The 23,110-nt window shown below is 44.2% G+C and overlaps 1 protein-coding gene across 7 annotated transcripts in view; it reads right to left on the bottom strand.

Moving 5' to 3' along the window:
- The window catches only part of GAB3 (GRB2 associated binding protein 3), a 109,380-nt gene extending 86,471 nt beyond the window's left edge, over positions 1 to 22,909 (bottom strand). For 2 of the 7 annotated variants that reach the window (XM_050964508.1, XM_050964509.1), the window contains exon 1: positions 22,450 to 22,610. In XM_050964508.1, the coding sequence (XP_050820465.1) occupies positions 22,450 to 22,521 (72 nt within the window). In that variant the 5' untranslated portion in view covers positions 22,522 to 22,610. Of the gene's footprint in view, positions 1 to 22,449; positions 22,611 to 22,811 lie in introns of those variants that run through there. The other 5 variants (XM_050964510.1, XM_050964514.1, XM_050964513.1 and 2 more) reach the window with 4 other exon arrangements.
- Positions 22,910 to 23,110: the final 201 nt, after the last annotated feature.

Here is a 23,110-nt window from a genome sequence, read left to right as displayed (position 1 = left end):
TGCCCAACAGCAAGCATTTGTCACACCAAAACAAATGAATATGGAAGCCCACGTCCTGAAGTACTATTTGCCAGGAGAGCCACTGACACGCCAGTACGATACCTCAGAGAAAGAACTGGGTGTAGCTCTTTCGCAGGAGCAGCTGGCTGCTAATGCCAGCAGACCCCTTTCAGAGACCGAACAAGAGTATGCCCAAATAGGAAAAAGAGCTTTTGGCTGTGGTATCTGGAGTGGACCAATTCCCTCAGTACATCTATGGCCACCCAGCAATAGTGCAATCAGGCCACAAACCTCCAGAGACAATCATGGCAAAGCCCCTTCTTAGTGCTCCAAAAAGACTGCAGAGCATGTTGATGTACCTCCAGTGCTATCACACAGAGATCAGGTATTGTTCTGGATGATTACTGGTGTTAGCTCATATCTTGAGCAGGGCATATATACCCAGCATCAGCAAGCTGGGGAAAAGAGATCAAGACACAGTATAGCATGATAATAGATTCAATCTCTCAGTTTTAACAGCATAACTGATGAAAATCAAAGAGACTACAGAAAAGCAGTCAAGAGAGCAGTTCTAGCAGCATGGCCAAAAGACAAAAACCAAGTCCCGGTAGGAGCAGAACCATATTTTCAAATTAAAGGTGAGCTGAATGTGCAGGATGGGATCACATTTTGAGAACAGAGAGCTGTTATTCTTGCCTCATTACAGAAGGATGTCATGCAAAAAATATATAGCTCACACCTGAGCATTGATAGCTGTCTTAAAGGGACTCCAGAGTGTGTTTACTGGCTGGGAATAAATACAAGACTCCGCACCTTGACAAAATTTTTACAAACAAACATTAAAACACATAATTGATGCCCAGAACCCCACCCTGTGTTTCTTCAGCCAGGGGTTGTTAGTACATAGCCAAGTTGGAGTCTCCTCTTTACTACAGACTTAGGTGGTTCCATAGTCTCCTCACCAGGCAACTACGCCAGGAGCGACTTATCCCTGTCTCCCTGTAGCCTATCTCCAAGTTTAGCAAACTTTTTCTCTGTAGAGTCTCCTCCCTCCCTGTGGTGTTGGCCCCCGATGGTTCACTCTGGGTGTTGTCTGGTGGCATGTACGCACCTCCTGTTCTTTGGATCACTTGTCCTTCTTTGTAGTCACTTCATATGACCTGGATGTCACTGCACTCACGATTCCTTTAGTTTACTCTTGATGTCTCTGTAATGGCTGTATCCTCACAGGACAGCCTGTCTCCAGGGCTTGTAGGTCCTTGGCTGACCTGTTGTTCTCCAGTGCCTGCTTTCTCCGATTGTTGGCCATCTCCTCTCAGCCATGTCCTGATCCTTCTGGCTGCAACAAGTCTCACCACACTTGTTTTGGTCCTTCATCCCATCAGGTTCCGCACTGGACTTTTTTGGCACCCCTGTGATGGGGTATTGCTGTGTGTCAAAAATACTACCAAGGGGTCTGAGCCAGAAGGAACAGCCTTGTGTAACAGTCGCTTAGTGGTTTTCACAGCAGATTCCACCTTACCGTTACTCTGTGGGTTGCCGGGGAGGAGCTGTAGTGGTCAAATTCCCTTTTGCACGCCCAATCCATTAATTCTAAGGGGTCCGTTGTCATGAACATAGTGTGCAGAATGCCACAGTTTGAAAAGTGGGCCTTCAGTTTTCCAGTCATTGACTTGCTTCTTGTATCAGGCAGAGCACTGACCTCCCAAAAATCTGAGTAGTAGTCATCTGTAATCAAGTTCTGCTTTTCTTTGAAAGTAAATAATCCTACTTCCACCTTTCCCAGGGTCAGGTGGGCAGCTCAGGTGGGCAGCTCATGTGATAACAGAGTCACTTTCTACTGGTGGTTATCACATGACCGGTATAAAGTTATCACATGAGCTGCCCACCTAACCCTGGGAAAAGGTGGGAGTAGGATTATTTACTTTCAAAGAAAAGCAGAACTTGATTACAGCCGACTACTACTCAAATTTTTGGGAGGTCAGTTATGAGTTTTAATGTTTGTATTAAAAATGTCTGTAAAATGGGGAAGATGTACCGTGATTAGTGGAATGGAGTCAGAGGACCAACGTTCCCCAGAAAGACAGTTACTGAAAAGTCACCAGAACAAGAACAGGGAACCCAGGGAGTCAGTTTGGAAGCAGCGCTGCCACAAGGACAGAGCAGCACGCAACGTTTACTAAAGTACTGCTTGGGCAACTTCTCCTGCATTCAGCTTCACTTTGCCAATGAAACAGATACCAAACCCAATCACTCTTTAAAGGGAAAAACCTGAAGATCAATTCTTACAGTCAAGTGCATTTTTTATTCATGAAGACAAGTATTAGTGATCATAAACTACAGTCAGAAGCAAGGAACAAGTAGAGCAAATATAAGTATTGTCCACACATTTTAGTAACGTCAAGATTCCAAACGGTTAAGACTTGAGGAGACTCTGGCTTACCTGGGTTCTCCTCAGGCTTCCACCTTTCTAGTTTCCAAGCAGCATGACATTACATTTGTTTTTCAGAATATGTAACTTGGATATTGTACATTATTTCAATGAGCATGGGAACCTCACATGCAATCCTTACTAACAAAGACAAAAAGGTATTTCGCGGAGGTGGGAACCAATGGGTCCAAACTAAAAACACAGATCTAAACTCCCTGAAACTGGATGCAGTTTGACACCGGAGCTGAACTTCATGACCCGAGCTAGCACATTGTTACGTTTAGTTCTATCAGTTAATGAGAGAAGCTGTCAGCGTTCCTTGCGATCACTGTTTTATTATTTGCAGTGGAGACGCTCCCAGTCAGAGTGCTGACTCAGCCAATGCTCAGGCCTCGCCTCTCCATACCCAGTTGCTGGTGTGGGTGTATCGCTGGAACCTGCCCCCTTTTGTCCTGGCACTATGACAATAATGACCCTGCCCTGCTGACAAGTCTATCCAGGATTTTATTTAAGGTGACTCCACAATGCCATGTTCCCAAGCACTATTCACAGAAGATGGAGGTGACAAGCTGCTTGATATATTCTGCCACAAACAGATCCCTGAAACAAGACAGATATTGGAATTTGCTTTCACCTATTGAACATTTCTAAGGGTGTATAAATTTTTTTAAAATTTGCTCTCTCCAACGACTACATTCTAACTCAAAGCAAATAATGATATTCTCATAGAGCACTGCTGGTCCCACTGCTCGAAGCAGGAAACCCACATGAACTAGGCAAACTAAACCTTGCCCTGGGCTCACAATAAATTCTGTGCTTGGGAAAAATAAGCTTGACACTGATCAAATATTTATATAATTCAGGGCACTATAACATATGCAAATTGTCCGTGGATGGTGCTGAGACGTTGTTTGGATGTGAATTTTCACAAAGTTCAGATCCACAGTTTTGTTCAATAACTGATTCTTCCTCTTAGCTACTCTTCTGAAAGGACTATGCATAGTTCCAACGTCAAGAAAGCTCTCTCCATTTCCCCACTTCTTTACCGTGCTGCACCTGCACTTCTGCAGCGTGTTTAAGTCTAAACAACCTTAACAGAGGACAAGGTTAGAGAACGCGTTAGAGTGTTCTACGGTTCACAACCCTGACTGTGGTGCCATGTAGTGCCCCAACTCAGTATAAAAATCACACCTTCAATTAAACCAGTTCAGCTTTGTGTGTAGACCAGACCTTAAACAATAGAGGCCAGTGAGCTTAATTCATATCAATCAGTCTCATCCGTCTAGCAGGAAGGTTTGACAAATTATATCTGCTCTATTGCATGGACCAGGGCTATTGGCTCTCATGCAAGATCAGCTGTACCAAAACAAAGGGATAAAGGCCACAGGCATGACAAGAATGGAGAATCAGATGAGCAATACAATCACACAGACACGTGAGACAGTATGCTTTGGGGATACAGGTATTTAGCAAGAGTTTTGTGGCTAGATGAGTGCACTGTAGAAGTGTTCAGCAAGTGGAATAATAATTGAGTAACAAACGGGTTTGTAGCCAAAGGGCATTCACTATAAGCAATATCAGGACTACATTTGCTCCCATTCACACGAATGGAGGCAGGATCAGGCTCACATTCTGGGAAATGAAATGACATCAGAACTTCCACAGGGAAAATCGTTCATTCTGAAAGCACAAGGTACCCATGACTTGCCTGGTTTTAGTTTTGCTACAAACGCTAAACTTGCCTCAGCCTCACTGGTTTATTGTCTGTTATTTGTATAATACAGAGGTGGGCAAACTACAGCCTGGGGGCCACATCCGGCCCTTCAGATGTTTTAATCCGGCCCTAAAGCTCCTGCTGGGGAGTGGGGGCTGGGGCTTGCCCGGCTCCAGGCCATGGCTCTGTGCGGCTCCTGGAAGCAGCAGCATGTCCCCCGCCCAGCTCCTACATGTGGGGGGAGCCAGAGGTCTCCACTCGCTGCCCCCACCTCAAGCGCTGCCCCCACAGCTCCCATTGGCCAGGAACCACAGCCAATGGGAACTGCAGCGGCAGCACCTGTTGACGGGGCAGCGTGCGGAGTCCCCGGCTGCCCCTATGCGTAGGAACCGGAGGGGGGACATGCTGCTGCTTCCGGGAGCTGCTTGAAGTAAGCGCCGCTCAGAGCCTGCACCCCTGACCCCCTCCCATATCCCAAGCCCCTGCCCTAGCCCTGAACTCCCTCCAGCCCTCTGAGCCCCTCGGTCCCAGCCTAGAACATCCTCGTGCACCCCCAACCCCTCATCCTCAGACCCACCCCAGAGCCCACATCCCAAGCTAGAGCCCTCACTTCCCCCCACACACTCCAACCCTCTGCCCCAGTCTGGAGCCCCTTACCGTACCCTGAACTCTTAATTTCTGGCCCCACTCGAGCTCCCAACCCCTCCTGCACCCCAGCCCCCAATTTCATGAGCATTCATGGTCCGCAATACAATTTCCATACCCAGATGTGGCCCTTGTGCCAAAAAGTTTGCCCACCCCTGGTATAATAGTAGCACCAAGGTCCTGTTGTTCTAGTCACTGTACACATGGAGAAAGGGATAGTCCTGCCATGAAAAGCTTACAACAGGGACAGATGAGAAGGGTAAAGGAAGCAGAATTACCCATTTTACAGATGAGAACTGCCACAACGAGAAATTAAGTGGCCAGATTTAAAAGGTATTTAGGCACCTAAAGATGCAGACAGGCAACCAGTGGGATTCACAAAATCATCTAAGCAGGTTAGGTGCCTAACTACCATTGAAAGTCACTGACATTTAGGCACCTAACTCACTATGGCACCTAGTGGGATTCACAAAAGTGCCTCTTGTAAGGCACCTACACACCTTCGTAAATCTGGCCTTGGGCCACACAGGGAACCTGTGGCGGAGCCAGAAAGCAAGTCCACGTTGCTCAAATCTCAGTCTGGCACCTTAAGCACAAGACAATCCTTCCTTCAAGTCTACACTATTCATGACTTTTACTGTCTGAGCAAACCAACTTGTGCTGCATTTTTTGGACAATCCCCCTCCCCAGAGGCTCCTGGGAGGGCCTTATTCTCAGTTTAAGAAGCATGCAAAACCCAGTAATTTTGCCAAAGTTTCCTTTGCAGATTTGGATTGGAATCTGAAACAAACACAACAAAACACACCAAAGTGAACTCTTGGGGCACAAGAGACCCAAAGCCTCTGGGGTTACCGCAGCACCCACTTGTGCCCAGAAACACTCTGGTGATTTCTTGCAGAGCCATCTGGGGTAAAGAAGCAGAAGAGGGAGATAGGAAGGAAAAGTAATAATGATATATATTTTTTCCCAAACGTCACCTCTGACCTGGCTTTCTATTTTTGGCATGGACTAAACTCCCTTTATTTACTTAGCAGCCTACACACTATTACAGTAACATAGCAACAGTATTTTCAGATGTCAGGGGTTTATTTTAACAAAACCAACATGTTTTTCATAAGAAAAGTCTGTTAAAGAATTTCAGTGTAATAACTCTCTAATAATGGTTTCATTTTTCCTTTTAAAAGCCAGTATTACCATGTTTCCAGTTTGGGCAAATACTCAAAGTACAGAGAGATGCAGATGGAGTCACAACAAAAAAGCCATCGTGGAAACTGTTCCCATAATAAATCTCTTACCTTCCCCCCCTCCAACCTTTATTTTACAAACATGTGAGCATATTTAGTATGGTTTCAAAGTACAGGAGTGTGATTTTTTGGAGGTGTGGGGGGATAGTTTGTATTAATAATGCAACTTAGTGGAGGAAAGTGGTTTTCCCCCCCACTTTTCAAAAACGGTTCACCGTTATTTGACCATCCATAGTTCCAAAACAAGGAAGCTCATTATCTAGGAGTAAAATTTTGAAAAGTGTCCGAGAGCTAGATTCACAAAGGGATTTAGGCATCTGTCACTTTAATGCCTAAGTCCAAAATTCAGATCACCACTTCCCCCTCTCAACTGCCTTTAACTCTATATGTGCCTAAAATCCCTAGGCGTTTCTGCTGATATAAGTCTCCTAAATACCTAAATATCACTAGTGAGCATGTACACAGTCACCTAAGTTTGACACCCATTGTCTATCTCACACCTAAGCAACAGTGGAGCCTCAAACTAGGCATTCTTCTGCAGGGCCTGATCTGATATGCATTCTCACAGGCTGCCTAACAGATTGTGCCCAGGACAAAGCTGCTGGAGGGGGTGGTAGTGGTGCCACTGATTTCTTTATAACCTTTAGTCCACTGGTTAGAGCATTCACCACTGAGGTGGAAAACCCGTGTCCAAATCTCACTTCTGCCTGATCTGGAGCAGGCATTGGAAGGACTCAGGAGATTACCCCAAAATATTCTGGAGAGTGTTATCTTTTGGTCTCTCCTTTTGAAGCTGTTCCACTGTGCATAAATAATTAAATATTCATTGGGCCAAAGGAAGAGTGAAAATGACTCTATAGCCAGTAGTTAGGGCACTTACCTGGGGGGAGGGAGGCCCAAGTCTTTAGTCCAATGGAATGGCTTCAACTTGAAAGATTGAGTAAGTCCCACCTCAGAAAATCCTGTACCTCAGTAGTTAGGATATTCCCCTGAAAGGTAGGTTCAAATCGTTGCTCCAAATCAGGCAGCTGGAGGATCTGAACCCAGACTTCCTGGGTGAGTATGCTAACCACTGTGCCAAAGGTTATACAGCAGGTGCTGCCTCCACCTCTGTCTTTTGCAACAAAGGGTTTAGGCATCTGAATCCGGGAGAGTCTGTGAATCCCAAATGGAGAGAAGAGCAGACTGCAGCGCCTAGCTCCCTTTGAGGGATAAGGCTTAGGCCATACTGCTCTCCTTGGCATTTCCTATTGCCTGTCTTAGGTGGCTTTCCAGTCACCTTGATGGCTTTTGTCAAACCTATTCTCAGGCACCGCCTAGTCTCCACATGCATTTTATAGGAAGCTTGGACATCTGACTCTCGGTTGTGGATGCAGTTAGGTCACAGGGCACCTAAGTTAGGTGTTGCAATGCTGAGCCTAAGTGCCCTTTGGGGAAATAACCCTAAGTAATTTAAGCATCAAAGTCCCATTTTCAAAAAGCATTTCGCAGTTTAAATCCCATTGACTTTCAATGAAAGTAAGTCTCTTTAAGTGCTTAAATCACTTTTAAAAAAAGGAACTTAGGCTCCTAAGTCACTTAAGCACTTTTGAAAAGTTTGCCCTATGTTTCAGTGAGAATTCAGACAATTATTATATTAGGTTTGGGTTATTAAAAGCAAAACTACTTATGGTGGGAAGCACCTAGCTACCGCTGTCCATCTCATTAAATAATAGATGGATTAGTAGGATTAATTATGCTATCATGAATTAGGGTATGAGCTCTTTAAATATTGTCTCTTTGCTGCCACTGAAAATGTAGTTGCCATCTTAGTGCTAGTTTCTCTGCTCATACCTATTATATTAGTGCACAACCTTTATGAACTCACGGCTTCTCTGTGGAATTTGCAGTGGATCCTAGAAATGATATTTCACACCTTTTATAAATGTTCAGCTTTTGCAGAGTTTATAAGTTTGTGATCTCAGGGATAACTAACTCAAGGCCTTTATTAACTCAGTTGCTTTCTCTGAAGAGTTTTGAATGGCTGCAAGTATAAAAATAGCAAGTTCATGACCACTATGAACTGTTGGTTTCTCTTTGGCATGCGTAGATGTAAAAGCAGCTGGTTCATGAGCTAGATAGTCTGTTGAGTTTACAACAACTCTGACTCTAACGGTCCAATTATGACCATTACAAAGCCTGTCCAAAGAGTTTATATAATCCACAATAACTAAAACATGGGATTCACAGAATTTATAATGTCTGCCATTTAGAGTTTATGGTAACCATTGAATTTAGACAATACATTTTAGAAGTTAACACGAGACATTATAAAATTGTTTTTAGGGTTCAGTTCAACTCCTATTTAAATTAGGCCCTTGATTAATTCAATTTTAAATCTGTTCTACTAAAAACAAAGATTGTACTGTTTGCAATACTGTTTTTGCTGCATTGGTCCCAGGACATTAGAGAGCCAAGGTGGGTGAGGTGATGTCTTTTATTGGACCAATTTCTGTTGGTGAAAGAAACAACCTTTCAAGCAACACAGAGCTCTTCTTCAGATGTGGAAAAGGTACTCAGAGCCACAGCTAAATACAAGGTAAAACAAATTGTTTAATAGTAGTAGTTAACACATTGTCAGCCAACTGGGATGAGGGTGGTGTAACCTAGTGACTGAAGCAGGCATCAGGCCCCAGAGACTAGGGTCAGAGCCAAAATCAGGAGTCATATCCAAGGGTCAAACTGGACAGCAGAAGTTGGATACCAGAGCTGATGGTGAAGCCAGAGGAAGCACTCAGCAGCCAAAGCCAAGGTCGAACTGGAGGGCAGGAACTGGTATGAGCAGGGCATCAGACAAGGAGAAGTTTAAGGCTGGGGCAGGACAGAGGCAAAGCTGTGGGCAAGTCAGGAGCAATGGGGACTAGATAACACAGGGAGAGCCACAGCAGAAGGCAAGAACGTTTAAGACAGCAGCACCTTGCTGGCTGCTCAAAGCCAGTCTTTGGGCCCCTGCTGATAATCGGGTGACATGGCCAATCATGCAGCCTGCTGTAGGCCACCTGTACCGATGAGGCTGCCTGGAGATTCGCTTTAAGGAACCATTCATGGTGAAGTGGTCCATTAACACCAGTCCCAGTCTTTTTAATCTCTTTTCATCTGGAGGCAGTTCCATACCCCAGTCATTTTTGTTGCCCTTCTCTGTACTTTTTCCAATTCTAATATATCTTTTTTGAGATAGGGAAACCGGGACTGCATGTGGTATTGAAGGCGTGGATGTACCATGGATTTACATAGTGGCATTATAATATTTTGTGTCTAAACTATCCCTTTCCCAACGGTTCCTGACACTGTTAGCTTTTGGGACTGCTATTGCACATTGAGCAGAAGTTTTCTGAGTACTATCTACTCAGATACTGAGTCCAAGAACTCTGTCTTGAGTGGTAACAGCTAATCTGGACCCCATCTTTCTGTACATATAGTTGGGATTATGTTTTCCAATGTGCACTACTTCGTATTTATCAACAATGAATCTCATCTGCCATTTTCTTGCCCAGTCACCCAGTTTTGTAAGATCTCTTTGTAGCTCTTCGCAGTCTGCTTTGGACTTAACTATCGTCACTAATTTTGTGTCACTTGCAAACTTTGCCACCTCACTGTTTAACTGTTTTCCCGGATCATTTTATGAACAGCACTAATCCCGGTACAGACCTTTGAGGGGGCCTGTGAAAACTGACCATTATTCCTACCCTTTGTTTCCTGTCTTTTAACCACTGATCTATGACAGCACCTTCCTTCTTATCCCGTAACTGCTCACTTGGCTTAAGAGCCTTTGGTGAGGAACCTGGTCAAAGGCTTTCTGAAAATCCAAATGCACTATATCCACTGGATCACCCTTGTCCACACGTTTGTTGACACCCTCAAAGAATTCTAGCAGATTGGTGAGGCATGATTTCCCTTTACAAAAGCCATGTTGACTTCCCAAAACATATTGCGTTCAACCATGTGTCTGATAATTCTGTTCTCTACTATATTTGCTTGGTACTGAAGTTAGGCCATATCTACACTACCACTTATGTTAGCAAAATTTAGGTTGCTCAGGGTGTGAAAAATGCACCCTCCTGAGCGACATAAATTTATCCAGCGTAAGTGACAACGTGCACAGCGCTAAGTCGGTGGGAGAACTTCTTCACAGACATAGCTACTGCCGCTCATTGGAGGTGGTGTAATTATGTCAACAGGAGAGCTCTTTCCCGTCAGCATAGAGCAGCTACGTGAGAGATCTTACAGCAGCGCAGCTGCAGCGGTACAGCTCTGAGCTGGGGGTGCGGGTTCTGGGCTGGGGGTACGGGAGGGGGCTCAGGGCTGGAGCAGGGGATTGGGGCTCGGGCACGGGCTTATCTCCAGTGGCTCCCGGTCAGTGGTGCAGCGGGGCTAAGGCAGGCTTCCTGCCTGTCCTGGCTCCGCGCTGTGCCCTAAAGCAGCCAGGAGGAGGTCCGGCTCCTAGGAAGGGGTGCCAGGAGGTTCTGTAGGCTGCTCTCAGCCACAGACACCACCTTCCCCAGCTCCCATTGGCTGCAGTTCCTGGCCAATGGGAGTGCAGAGCCGGCGCTCTGAGTGGGGGCAGTGCGCGGAGCCCTGTGGTCCCCTCAACTAGGAGCCAGCCCTGCTAGTCGCTTCTAGGGTGCAGCGCGGTGCCAAGACAGGCAGGAACTAGCCTGCCTTAGACCTGCAGCACTGCCGACTGGACTTTTAACAGCCTGGTCGGCAGTGCTGATTGGGAGTTACAGTCAAAAAACGGACACCTGGCAACCCTAGGGTGAATCCCATCTGGTCCTAGTGATTTCTTATTTAATTTATCAATGTGTGCCAAGACTGCCTCTATTGACACCTCTATTTGGGACAGTTCCTCAGATTTGTCACCAGAAAAAGATTACCTCAGGTGTGGGGATCTCCCTCACATCCTCTGCAGTGAAGACCAATGCAAAGAATTCATTTAGCTTCTCCCCAAGAGACGTTTATATCCTGAGTGCTCCTTTTATCACCTTTATTGTCTAGTGACCCCAATGATTAGATGCAGGAAACTCGACAATGTACTTAATAACTAACAGCAAAAAAAAAAAAAAGTGTCTTTTACTAGTTGCTCTTCAAATTTTTTTTTGGCCTGCCTAATTATACTTTTGCTTGCTTGCCAGAGTTTATGCTCCTTTCTATTTTTTTCAGTAGAATTTGACTTCCAATTTTTAACAGCTCATCGGTAGCCAGCCCTGGAGCCATGGAACCAATGTGGCTGGTGGACGCTGAGAACCCCCTATTTTTTTTCCCCCGTGAGTGCTTGAGCCCCGGGGTCCCAACCCACAGAGTCAGCACCTGTTCCCCTATTGTAAGTTAAATGCTATTATGTTGGGTTTCTTTGGTATTTCCTCCCCTACAAGGATGTCAAATTTAATTAGATTATGGTTGCTGTTACCGAGTGGTTCAACTGTTTTCACCTCTTAGACCAGATTCTGTGCTCCACTTAGTATTAAATCAAGAACTGTCTCTCCCTTTGTGGGTTCTAGGATTATCTGCCCCAAGAATCAGTCATTAATGGAGTCTAGAAATTTTATCTCTGCATCCCATCCCAAGGTGACATGTTCCCAGTCAATATGGGGATAGTTGAAATTCCCCATTCCTCTTGGCTTTTCTGTTTTTTAAGCCTTGTTAATCTCCCTGAGCATTTCACAATCACTGTCACCATCCTGGTCAGGTGGTCAGTACTATATTCCTGCTGCTATACTCTTATTATTCAAGCATGGAATTTCTCTCCATAGAGATTCTATTATTCTGTTTGAGTCATTTAAGATCCTTGCTATATTGACTCTCTGCTTTTTCCCACTTCCCCACCGGCACAACTTATAGTTATTCCTATGTTTTGTACCCTGGTATTATAGTGTCCCATTGATTATCATCATTTCATCAAGTATCTAGCAAAGTTACGAATTTAAGCTCCCACATCTTTTGAAGGTGCTGTGCAGGTTTCCTTTGAGGATGAGGACTGAGAGGTCAGATATACAGTGATAGCTTTGTGAAAAGTGTTTGCCTATTAACTTGCAGAGGTTTACCTTGATCTTCACCTTGAATGGTCTCTTAGAATATATGTTCACTACATATGCTAAACAATCTTTCCCACCTTATATTTAACTGTAATACTGTGAGTATCTTTCCCACACCTGAAAAAGAGATTTGTGTAGCTTGAAAGAACAAAGAGAAGTATTGTGCTGGATTCCTAGAAAACAGACAATAGCAAAGTAACAAATATTAAAATATAAAGTCATAAGTTTTGAATTCTTTAACAAGGAAATGAACTTGCATTCATAGATGTAACATCAATATTATTCTTCTGAATGTTACCTGTGAACTGCAAGTTCTGCAGGAAGGGAGCCCCAGAAGAGCAGAACCCATGTAGTCTGGACCTTAATCAGGGGCCTAAACTGAAGATTTTTGTGTAGCAAACTAGACATTCTGTTGCACATTCTGGTAAATTTAAAAATACAGGTTTTTAGTGAATTAAAACATCAGTAAATCAGCTGTTTGTCATGCTATTTGATACTGAATTGAATTTTACATTGCTTCTCTAGTTTCAGTTTTCATGGTGCTTTAGTATTTGCAATGAAAATGCAGAACTGTGCTGTACAAGTTGTTGAGAGGGAAGCTGGAGGTAGTTGCGACAGTCCAGGGCAACTCGGGTTTTTGACAGCCAGATTATTATTGGTCAGGGATGAATCTTTCCCCTGCCCCTCCTCATTTTGGGAAGGGCAACGATTACTTTAAATGCTAAGTGAAAGGAGGTTCTTGAATCTCTTATTTCTGCAACCTATGATAGCAGTTAATTGCCCCCTCCAGTATCTGCCAATACATCCAGTAACAATGGTTAAGTGTATTAGTTTGATGTTCCTGCTAAAATGACCAGCAGGGAGTAACTAACAATATTGACATTACCATTTAGCTTCACAATTCAACAGCCTGTTGACACAAATGAATGGGGCAGCTCACACCTATAAGAGCTATTGTTTCAGCTCTGTCTCTTTGCAGACTCAGGAAGATAACACTGCTCAAGTCAGCCTTCAAAACGGTGAAGAGAGTATTTCTGCACCACCAAGGCTAGATTTAATTTTAACTGATAGCTCCGGAGCACAAATAAACACCCTTTCTTAAAAAAAAAATTGACTGCAGAAGTAAGCTATGTTCAGAACCATGCCTAACCCCTTATATTGTAATGCAGGGCCCTTACCTTTGAGGCTGCAGGATCTTCTCAACTATATTTCAACCTCACCCCACTTTCAATGGGAACTTTACAACACTTTACCTTCTGCACCTTTTAATGTCCAAACCTTACACAGTGCTGTCAGCTGTCATGATTTCATTACAACTCTCATGACACTTGTTTTTCTTAAAACTTCAGCTCAGAGTCATGTGACTGTGAGAATCTCGGATCTAATTAAAAAAAGAATAAGTTTCTAGCTCTCATGATCATCATGGTGGAGAAAAGCTCAAAAACATGGACCCCACAGGTGCAAAAGCCAGAAGGCTTCTTTAAAAAAAGTTAATTCTTGTTAAAAGAATCTCATTACTTTTTGGGGATCTGACTCGTGACTTTTGAACACTTGGGGTTGGTAATACTGTAATTTACACAATCCTTAACAATACTTCTCAACCCACGTTACATTTTAATTTTCCCTTGCTATACATTTGGAAAACCAGTTGTGTCCTGGGGCAAGCTGGGTGAAATAGAAAACCAACCAAGGCAGAGTTTTTAAAATATAATAAAACAAAGTTGAATTAAAGCATTTTATTCAATAGTCAAATAAGATAGAGCAAGTTTACATCATCTGCGGGGATGCAATGTTTTGACATGCAAATTTCATTTCTAATTTAGCATGTGTGGGTTTTTTTTCCCTGCATGATCATATTACTAATTCACTTCCAACATAGATGAAAATCCTCTCTTCTAAAGAACTTTATAAGTGTAAATTTGCTACATAATCTCCTTCCTCTTTAAAACAAAAAATCATAAAACACATTAGTATACAATAGATTAAAAGTGACAGATGCTCTGAGATGACCAATACAAATATTGCTCTATTGTAATGTTTTAAATAATAATGGGTAGAAGTAACATTGTTAGGTGCCTCAAAATTTTCATAGGCTATAACAAAGTCTACCACAGGGCCACTACTTTAACAGCTTTTTCCTCTAATGTATGTCTGATTTCATCACTAGATTAATTACCAGTAAGTTAACATTTCCTTCTCCACTTTAGTTTGTGGAACTACTTTTTTTTCTTATTCTTTTTTTTTTTTTAATTATATATAAGTCCTTATTTTCATATGTAAAGACTTGATAACTTCTGTGTTGCTGTTTTGAAAAGAAACCAATAGCTGGACATTCCAGGGCACTGAAAATATGCAGTCAAAGATTAAACAGGGACTTCAGAGCTATTACAGCTCCACCCAAATTAATAGTCTGACGGAAATTTTGATATTCAGGGTGCCAAGAACAGCAGTGGTTATTTTTTACAAATTTGTTTCTTAGAATTCATCGCCATGTCAGAAGAGTAAGCCTTGTATCAAACTATGAAAACATGGTTAAAATAGGATAAAATGATCTAACACTCACCAAATTATGAACATTTAATACTAGAGAAGGAGACTCTGCCTTAAAATAACTTCACACTTATTTGCTCAGAGACATCAACTAGTGCTTCACAACAGAGGAGAACATGGTCCTTGCTCAAAAGTAACTTCCATTGCAACCAGTCTTCATTGGTACTTATTTTCCTGCATCCTTCTCAGAAACTAGTAGCCTGATCAGAACCCCAGCCAGGCAGATGTTAGATTAGGTTTTATATCGCCAGACAGAAAAGACTACATAGCTGAAGAACACACAGTTTATAACAAGGAGACAGGCTCTATGACCTCCACATAAGGACATAGGGTTCTTCTGTTGTTAACAGGAGTTAACCTTTCATAAACTGGTTGAGTCCAATCAGCTGTCGCACTGTGACAAGTGCAGTTTGTTAACGTCACCAGAACATAAAGGGTAGGTGGACCAGGGCAAAAATGGGAAGATTCTGCAGGAAATAAGTTGGCTTTGAGATAAACTTAAGTTGAGGGTTCTCTTCTGTAATTTTTCAAGAGCTACCAGAAAAGTCAAACCTTACTAATGGGGTTACTTTGGCCTGTACCTAGAATGTGCAGACTTTGTTTGGAGCAGAGAGGACGTGTCTCCTGCTGATATCAACTCAACTACTAGGGAATCAGACAGCCTTCTGGATGATATTTTACATCCCAGCAGCCTCCAGAATTTGTGTGAGATTTTTGTTTCCATTGCTTGAACAAATTTTTCCCATAATTACATTTTTCTTGGTTTCTTCGTAGCTGCTAGCAGCTTCCTGTATGTTCTACCAGAACTTCAGCAAAAAATGGAGAAGTTGTTCAGAGGAAACAGTTAGCCATTTTCATATCTTTTTAAAGCCTCACATTCAGTGTCAAACCATATATGTGGATCATGAAGCTTCAGCTATCTAGAACTGATGTTAAAGCAGCAAAGAATCCTGTGGCACCTTATAGACTAACAGACGTTTTGGAGCATGAGCTTTCGTGGGCGAATACCCACTTCGTCAGATGCATGTCACCCACGAAAGCCACAGGATTCTTTGCTGCTTTTACAGATCCAGACTAACACAGCTACCCCCTCTGATACTACAACTGATGTTGTTTACCACAGGCTAGCCTAGACACTTAGTTAAACCATCAAAAATCTAAAGCAAGCATCAATTCATGACATTTCTAACACAAAAACTCCAAGGAGGGTTATGGTGAGAAATGCAACTTAATCTCTACTTACATAGGATTCATTTTAGCCTATATTTTCAAGCTCCAGATAAAGAATCTTGATTGTTGGTAGTGTTTGAAATATCCACTCACCCAAGTCAAGTGGGACCTTGGGCCTGGTGAGGAAGGGGACCTACTCCATCAATTTCTATAGTACAGGGCCACCCAGAAGATTCAAGGGACCTGGGTCTTTGGCGGCGGGGTTCCAGGCCGCTGAAGACCTGGCACTTTGGCGGTCGGTCCCGGAGCGAAAGGACCCCCATCACCAAAGACAGGAGCGGAAGAAACTTTGGGGGCCTGGGCCCCATGAGAGTTTTCCGGGGCCCCCGGAGCGAGTGAAGGACGCCGCCCCAGGGTGCCCGAAAAACTCTTGTGGGTGCCCCTGCAGGGCCTGGGGCAAATTGCCCCACTTCCCCCACCCCCACTCTGGGCAGCCCCCTGCTACAGTATTGAAGGTTAAAAACTGAAGGTCAGATTTTCATCTGCTGGTAAATCTTTGCAACACTGACTTCAATGGAGCTACTACCCCGATTTACACCAACTAAGAATCTGGCCTTAGAGTTTATAGTTTTTATGATTTTGGGGGAGGGGGTGTAGGGTACCCAAAAAGTATCTATAGGGCTGGCCTTCTGACCTGGAGTTCACTGGCACAGCTCTGGATCCTCCTCTTTTCTGTCTTTCTTGGCTAGTAGTAAATCTGGTAAATTTCATGCCATGACTCTCTCCTAGGCCATGAAACAGTTTTGTTATTTTTATCAGCAATGAGAAACTGGTGGTTGTTCCCAGCTACATCTACAACACTAAGAAAACCCAAAAGCTCCCTATTGTTCAGGGATCATATTGTATAACTGATTGTAGGTGGAACATTCCTGCCAGCTCTTCCTTTCTGAACACTCATTGCCTTATCTAAAAGTAGCTAGAGTTGGCTTTGGCTGGAAAGATGCACCCTTAGGCCTTGTCTACACTGCCACTTTACAACGCTGAAACTTTCTCGTTTGGGGGGTGAAAAGACACCCCCCCCCAAGCGATGCAAGTCTCAGTGCTGTAAAATGGCAGTGTAGACAGTGCACCAGCGCTAGGAGCCATGCTCCCAGCACTGGTAGCTACTCCCCTCATGCAGGTAGGCTTTTTACAGCCCTGGGAGAGCTCTCTCTCAGCGCTGGTGCCGTGACTACACAGCAACGTTAAATTGCTGCCGGTGGTAGTGAAGACATACCCATAGTTTATTCTACAATAACTGCTCTCTCCTGTGAGATGTTAAAACAGGGGTAGCCAGCCTAAGGAGCCAGAATTTACCAATGTACACTGCCAAAGAGCCACAGTAATACATTAGCAGACCCCATCAGCTCCCGCCCTCCAGCCCCCAGTGCCTCCCAGCAGCTCCACCAGTCAGCGCCTCCTACCTGATGCAATCAGCTGTTTCGCATGCACAGGAGGCTCTGGCGGAGGAGGTGGGAGGAGTGAGGGCATGGCAGGCTCGGGGCAGGAGCCTTGGGGGAAGGGATGGAGTGGGGGCAGGGCCTGGGGCAGAGCAGGAGGTTGAACAGTGAGCACCACCCAGCACACTGGAAAGTTAGCAGCTCCAGCCCTGGAGTCAGCGCCTATGCGAGGAGCCGCATATTAACGTCTGAAGAGCTGCATGCGGCTCTGGAGCCACAGGTTGGCCACCCCGTGTTAAAAGCTTGACCAAATTTGGTGTTTATTAAGTGCTAATGGGGGGGATAAAAGCACCCCAACAGGAGACCTAAATATCCAGGGCCCATTCTCCAAACAAGCCCAGATAATCCCTTTTCATCCAGTATGGAACCTCTGGGCCCACTGAAGTCAATGACAAAAATCCTATAGACTTCTATGGGGTCAAGATTTCACCCAAAGTGTTGAAATATCAAAATTTAATTAAATTGAGTCTGATGCACCTCTACCCTGATATAACGCAACCTGCTATAAAACAAATTCGATATAACGCAGTAAAGCAGCGCTCCGGGGGAGGAAGGTGGGGGGGGGGCTGCGCACTCCAGCGGATCAAAGCAAGTTGGATATAACGCGGTAAGATTTTTTGGCTCCCGAGGACAGCGTTATACGAGGTAGCAGTGTATTCAGTATTCTTATTCAATGAAACTATGGTCCCTAGTATGTAACCACTGCTTTCACTGTAACACTCAGCGTCTTCCCACCCTCACCAAACCCTACACCAGCACCTTACAGAACCTTCCCCAAAAACCTACATAGATTAAACCAAGGAGAAAAACCCACAATGGAACACAGTGGGGAAATGAGAGCTCAGCAGTTTGCAGGTCACATTTATGGGACAAAGAGCTGCAGCAAACACCAAATAGTCTCCAGGGAGATTCCTTGCACAGTTGAGCCTTTAGATAGGCTGATGAAAGATTAATGTTTCACGATAAGAGAGCGGTACAATACTGTATAGGACATTAGAATACTGTTAAAATATTTCCTTATAAAAAAAAACCAAGTGTCCTGTGTTTCTAATGAAGTCTCTGCATTTAGCATTAGCCTCTGTTTTTACAGAAAGTTACATGTTGGTAATTAATCTCATGTTCATTTCCTGCACATGTAAGACAGCACCCTTTGTTAGGGAATGATAAGACACTTCTAAGAATAGTAATACTAAGAGTGTCAGCTTTGTAAGACATTAGAGGAAAAATACAGACTCCAACACCTGTTTTTCAGTTTTCACAGGCTTCAACATAATTTTATCCTTATTTACTGCCAAATTTGGACTTTCTTTATGCTCACAAACCCTAACTGAGGGTATGTCTACATCTACAATTTTGCAGCGCTGGTTGTTACAGCTGTATTAGTACAGCTGTATAGGGCCAGCGCTGCAGAGTGGCCACGCTTACAGCAACCAGCGCTGCAAGTGGTGTTAGATGTGGCCACACTGCAGCGCTGTTGGGCGGCTTCAAGGGGGGTTCGGGGAACGCGAGAGCAAACCGGGGAAGGAGACCAGCTTCGCCGCGGTTTGCTCTCGCGTTCCCCGAACCCCCGAGCAAGCAGGTCTCCTTCCCTGCGGTTTGCAGGGGGGTTCAGGGAATGCGAGAGCAAACCAGGGAAGGAGACCAGCTTCGCCGCGGTTTGCTCTCGTGTTCCCCGAACCACCCTGCAAACCGCAGGGAAGGAGACCTGCTTGCTCGGGGTTCGGGGAACGCGAGATCAAACTGCAGGGAAGGAGACCTGCTTGCACGGGGGTTTGGGGAACGCGAGAGCAAACTGGGGAAGGAGACCAGCTTCGCCGCGGTTTGCTCTCGCGTTCCCCGAACCACCCTGCAAACCGCAGGGAAGGAGACCTGCTTGCTCGGGGGTTCGGGGAACGCGAGAGCAAACCGGGGAAGGAGACCAGCTTCGCCGCGGTTTGCTCTCGCGTTCCCCGAACCCCCCTGCAAACCGCAGGGAAGGAGACCTGCTTGATTACCAGAGGCTTCCTCAGGTATACTGGGATACCTGCTTATTCCACGGAGGTCAAGAAAAGCGCTGGTAAGTGTCTACACTTGATTACCAGCGCTGGATCACCAGCGCTGGATCCTCTACACCCGAGACAAAACGGGAGTACGGCCAGCGCTGCAAACAGGGAGTTGCAGCGCTGGTGATGCCCTGCAGATGTGTACACCTCCTAAGTTGCAGAGCTGTAACCCCCTCACCAGCGCTGCAACTTTGTGATGTAGACAAGCCCTCTGAGTTCATGGGGTACAAGCACGAGGCCACGTCTACACTTTACGGGTGATACAGTGGCACAGCTACGGTGCTGTAGCTATGTCACTGTAGCTCCTATGTTGTAGACACTTCCTACAGCAATTGAAAGGGGTTTTCTGTCATTGTAGGAACTCTATCTCCCTAAGTGATGGTAGCTGGGTCTAGCTGTGTCTACATGGAGTTAGGTTGGCACAACTACAGCACTCAGGGCTGTGAAATTCATACCTTTGAATGCCGTAGATACTTTGACCTAACTTTTAACTACAGACCAGGCCTCAGTGAAGGCAGACTTTCACCTTTAGGTCCCTATCCTGCAAAGACATACACGTATGCTTAATTTTTACACACTGTAAGTAGTCCCAGTGAGTTCAGTGGGACTACTCACAATGCGTAACATTAAGCACCTGTAAGTCTTGCAGTGTCAGCACACTAAGGCGTAGGTTTGAAACTGAGGGTCTATTCCCTTTCCCTCAATATACCTTTGCTCCTTATCCCATTGAAATCACTGAGAATTCCCCAATGGCTGCAATGGGTGCAGGATTAGGAACCATTTGCATAACAGGAAGAGTACCTGAACCGATGTGGGCCTTGTCCTATACTCAAGTCAGTATAAACTGGGAGCAACACCAAAGAAGTCAGCTGAGTTACTCTAGTATAAAACTGGTGCAAATGACTGGCACATCAGACCCATGTGTACAATTTCCACATAATTTTTAAAATCTGTGAAAGCTTCAGTATCAGAGTATACATTCTGACAACTGGGCACAAAGAGTGGTGCAAATCTTTGGGATTAGTGGATGGTTTCTGTCCACAATCACAGCCTACAGCATTCTGCAGTAAATGGTTTATACTTATACCTACAGAAATGAATTTAAATTAGTCACTCTTTTAGCAGGGTTTTTTTTTGTCTTTATAACAAAAAATTGTGGGGATGAAACCATAACAGAAAAAAAATTTCTTCCGAAGTGCTTTGAGATCTATGGATGAAAAATGCTAAAACTAGATATTATTATTACCAAAAATTACTTTACCATTCAGATTACACCACCCACACTCTCTAGCACGGGGATAAAAGAAAGGATGTTAATCGTTGCTGTACTTAAAGCAGATTTGCTTCTGCTTTACTGTGAACAAGGCGGTAGTTTATCCCATTGACCAGAAAACAAACATTAATCAAGAGAAATCCAGCTAATCTAATGGCTCGGGTTTGAGGAATAATGTAGACTCAATTCCACTGGGGATTGTAGTGCAAGATCTAGGGACAGCTTTTGCAGATTGCAGCTAGTTTTGTGAGCTGATCAGTGCCCCTGCTGCGACTATTATCTTGACTGTATAATGGGGGCTTTCAACTCACCGCTTTGTCACATTCTGTTTTCTCTTCCTTGCCTTTTTACGAATATTGAGTCATCAAAAATAGTTTCACTGACAGAGTTTCTAATCCTACCAGCTGGATGAATCAGTGGTTTATACACTGCTGCAAAACAGTCTTAGTATGCTATTTATTAAAGAAAATACTACAAAAAACTAGATTTCCCTATTTATATGCTGTTCTCTCAAGACAGATTTCATGGGTTATTTTAGTTAGAAAATGTTAACTGAACAAAGCAAATTTAAATGCACTACCATGGTGTGAGACGAGAAACTGATGCTTAGAATAAGTTTGATGTCAATTTTATCATCAGTAAATTACTCCTTTTCTAAAAGCAAACAAAAGAAGTCCATTGCAAAAGAGCTGTGATTTTAGTCTTCAGAAGACAGAGTGGTTCCCCATATTACTAGAAAAAAGCTAGCATCAGCAACCCAGAAAAAAAAAATGCTGATAAACCCACGCAAATATGACAAATGATGTAAGCCATGTAAATGGCTACAAAATTATGATAGAAACATATGGTGGCATCTTTCTAGTCTAGGGAAGTGCTCTGGGGCAAGATAGATGTAAAGTGCATTACTTAAGGGAACATCACAAGGTTCCAAAAGACTGAACAATAACACACCTCGATCAGGATTTTCATAAACGTGCATGCAAAATGGCCCAAGATGGGTTTAAGTTTAGTGCTGTTCCAAGCAATTTTTTTTTTAAAAGGTCATTTACTTCTGCCTGGAATGCTTTCCTTTGCAGCCCTGCAGTGATACCGTTTCCTATATTTGTACACACACCCTTCTTTTTTTTTTTTTTTTTTTTGCAGAAAAACAGGCAGACAGATCGAAAATGAAACAAGGGGTCCCCGTTGCTCAGAATGCCATTGCTGCTATCCAGGCTTGGAAATCCTGGTTTGTTTTGTTCAGTCCATTTTACCTTTTGACCATTTGGAACTTTATAGAAAGGCATCTCCTTGCACTTCTTTATTACAGGCAAAAAGTGTAGCTGTTTAAATGCAACTGGAATGTTAATTTGATAAACAAGAATATCACAGGCATTGGCATTATCAAGTGTCATTGCCATTACATTAGCATCTTAGCAAAACATGCCACCCTAATTCAAGCAAGGAGTTAAAAACCTTGGGACAGTAGGTTCTTCTTCGCTTCTGAACAAGATACCCCTGAGTGGCTGTTACAAAACTGTTATAGTTATGGCAACATTAACTGAAACTGAAATGTGGTTTAAACCTAAGCTCTGTTGCATAACATACAATTTAAGTATTCTGACCTTGCGAGCCTCAAAGGTTCCTTTTAAAAGGGCACAAAAATATTACTGAAAATTAAATTGCTTAATAAGCGCATCGACTTTTCTCTTATTGTTTTGGTCCCGACAAAAGCTTATATCCCGGACACATTTCAAAGTAAGAGTTAGACACGGAGCAGATGCAAAAATGCTCTTGGATGGAACAATATCAGGAGAGTCGCTTTACTTACATATCTCTTCAGTTTCTTCTCGGGGGGTGATTTGATGAGCCAGCCAGTGCAAACAACGTCCCCCGAGCTCATCTTCCCCCCCTCTCAAAGAGAAGCGACACGGAATCCAGTGTGTGTGTGTGTGGGGTTGTGTATAGTTCCTTCCCAGCCAATTTGAAACTAGCAGCAATCGGTTTCCTTCAGCTGTGTTTCCAATGCTGCTACAGCGCAAGAAGGAAGTCACAACATTGATCACGGACACAGGCAGCTCCCCCCCTCCCCACCCCTCCCACAGAAAACACAATGCAACACACAGAGCACGTGACGGGGCCGAGAGGACAAGGATAAACAAAAACAAGCGTGTGCAAAATACCCACACCCACCCTGATACTGACACGCCGCCGGTTATTCTAGCAGCTCCGGCAGGCAGAGCGAGTTCTCCCACGCCCCACGCCCACACTTTGGTGCAATAGTGTCCCTGCTGTTTAATCACCCCGGAGCAGGCGGCTTGGCACTGGGCTAGGCAGGGCGCTGACAAACACACACACACATACACCCACGGGGAAGCCGGTTCGAGCACAGCACAACGTTCGGAGAAGGAACCTGCTGCGGATTGGGGCGGGGCGGCTGCGAATTTCGCTGCATTGATCCGCACGCTAAGCAGGGTGGGGGCTTGATACAC

Source organism: Gopherus flavomarginatus, chromosome 8 (genome assembly GCF_025201925.1).
Source record: "Gopherus flavomarginatus isolate rGopFla2 chromosome 8, rGopFla2.mat.asm, whole genome shotgun sequence".
Taxonomy (NCBI): domain Eukaryota; kingdom Metazoa; phylum Chordata; order Testudines; family Testudinidae; genus Gopherus; species Gopherus flavomarginatus.
Note: the sequence above shows the minus strand (reverse complement) of the source record. Positions and strands in the feature narration are given on the sequence as shown.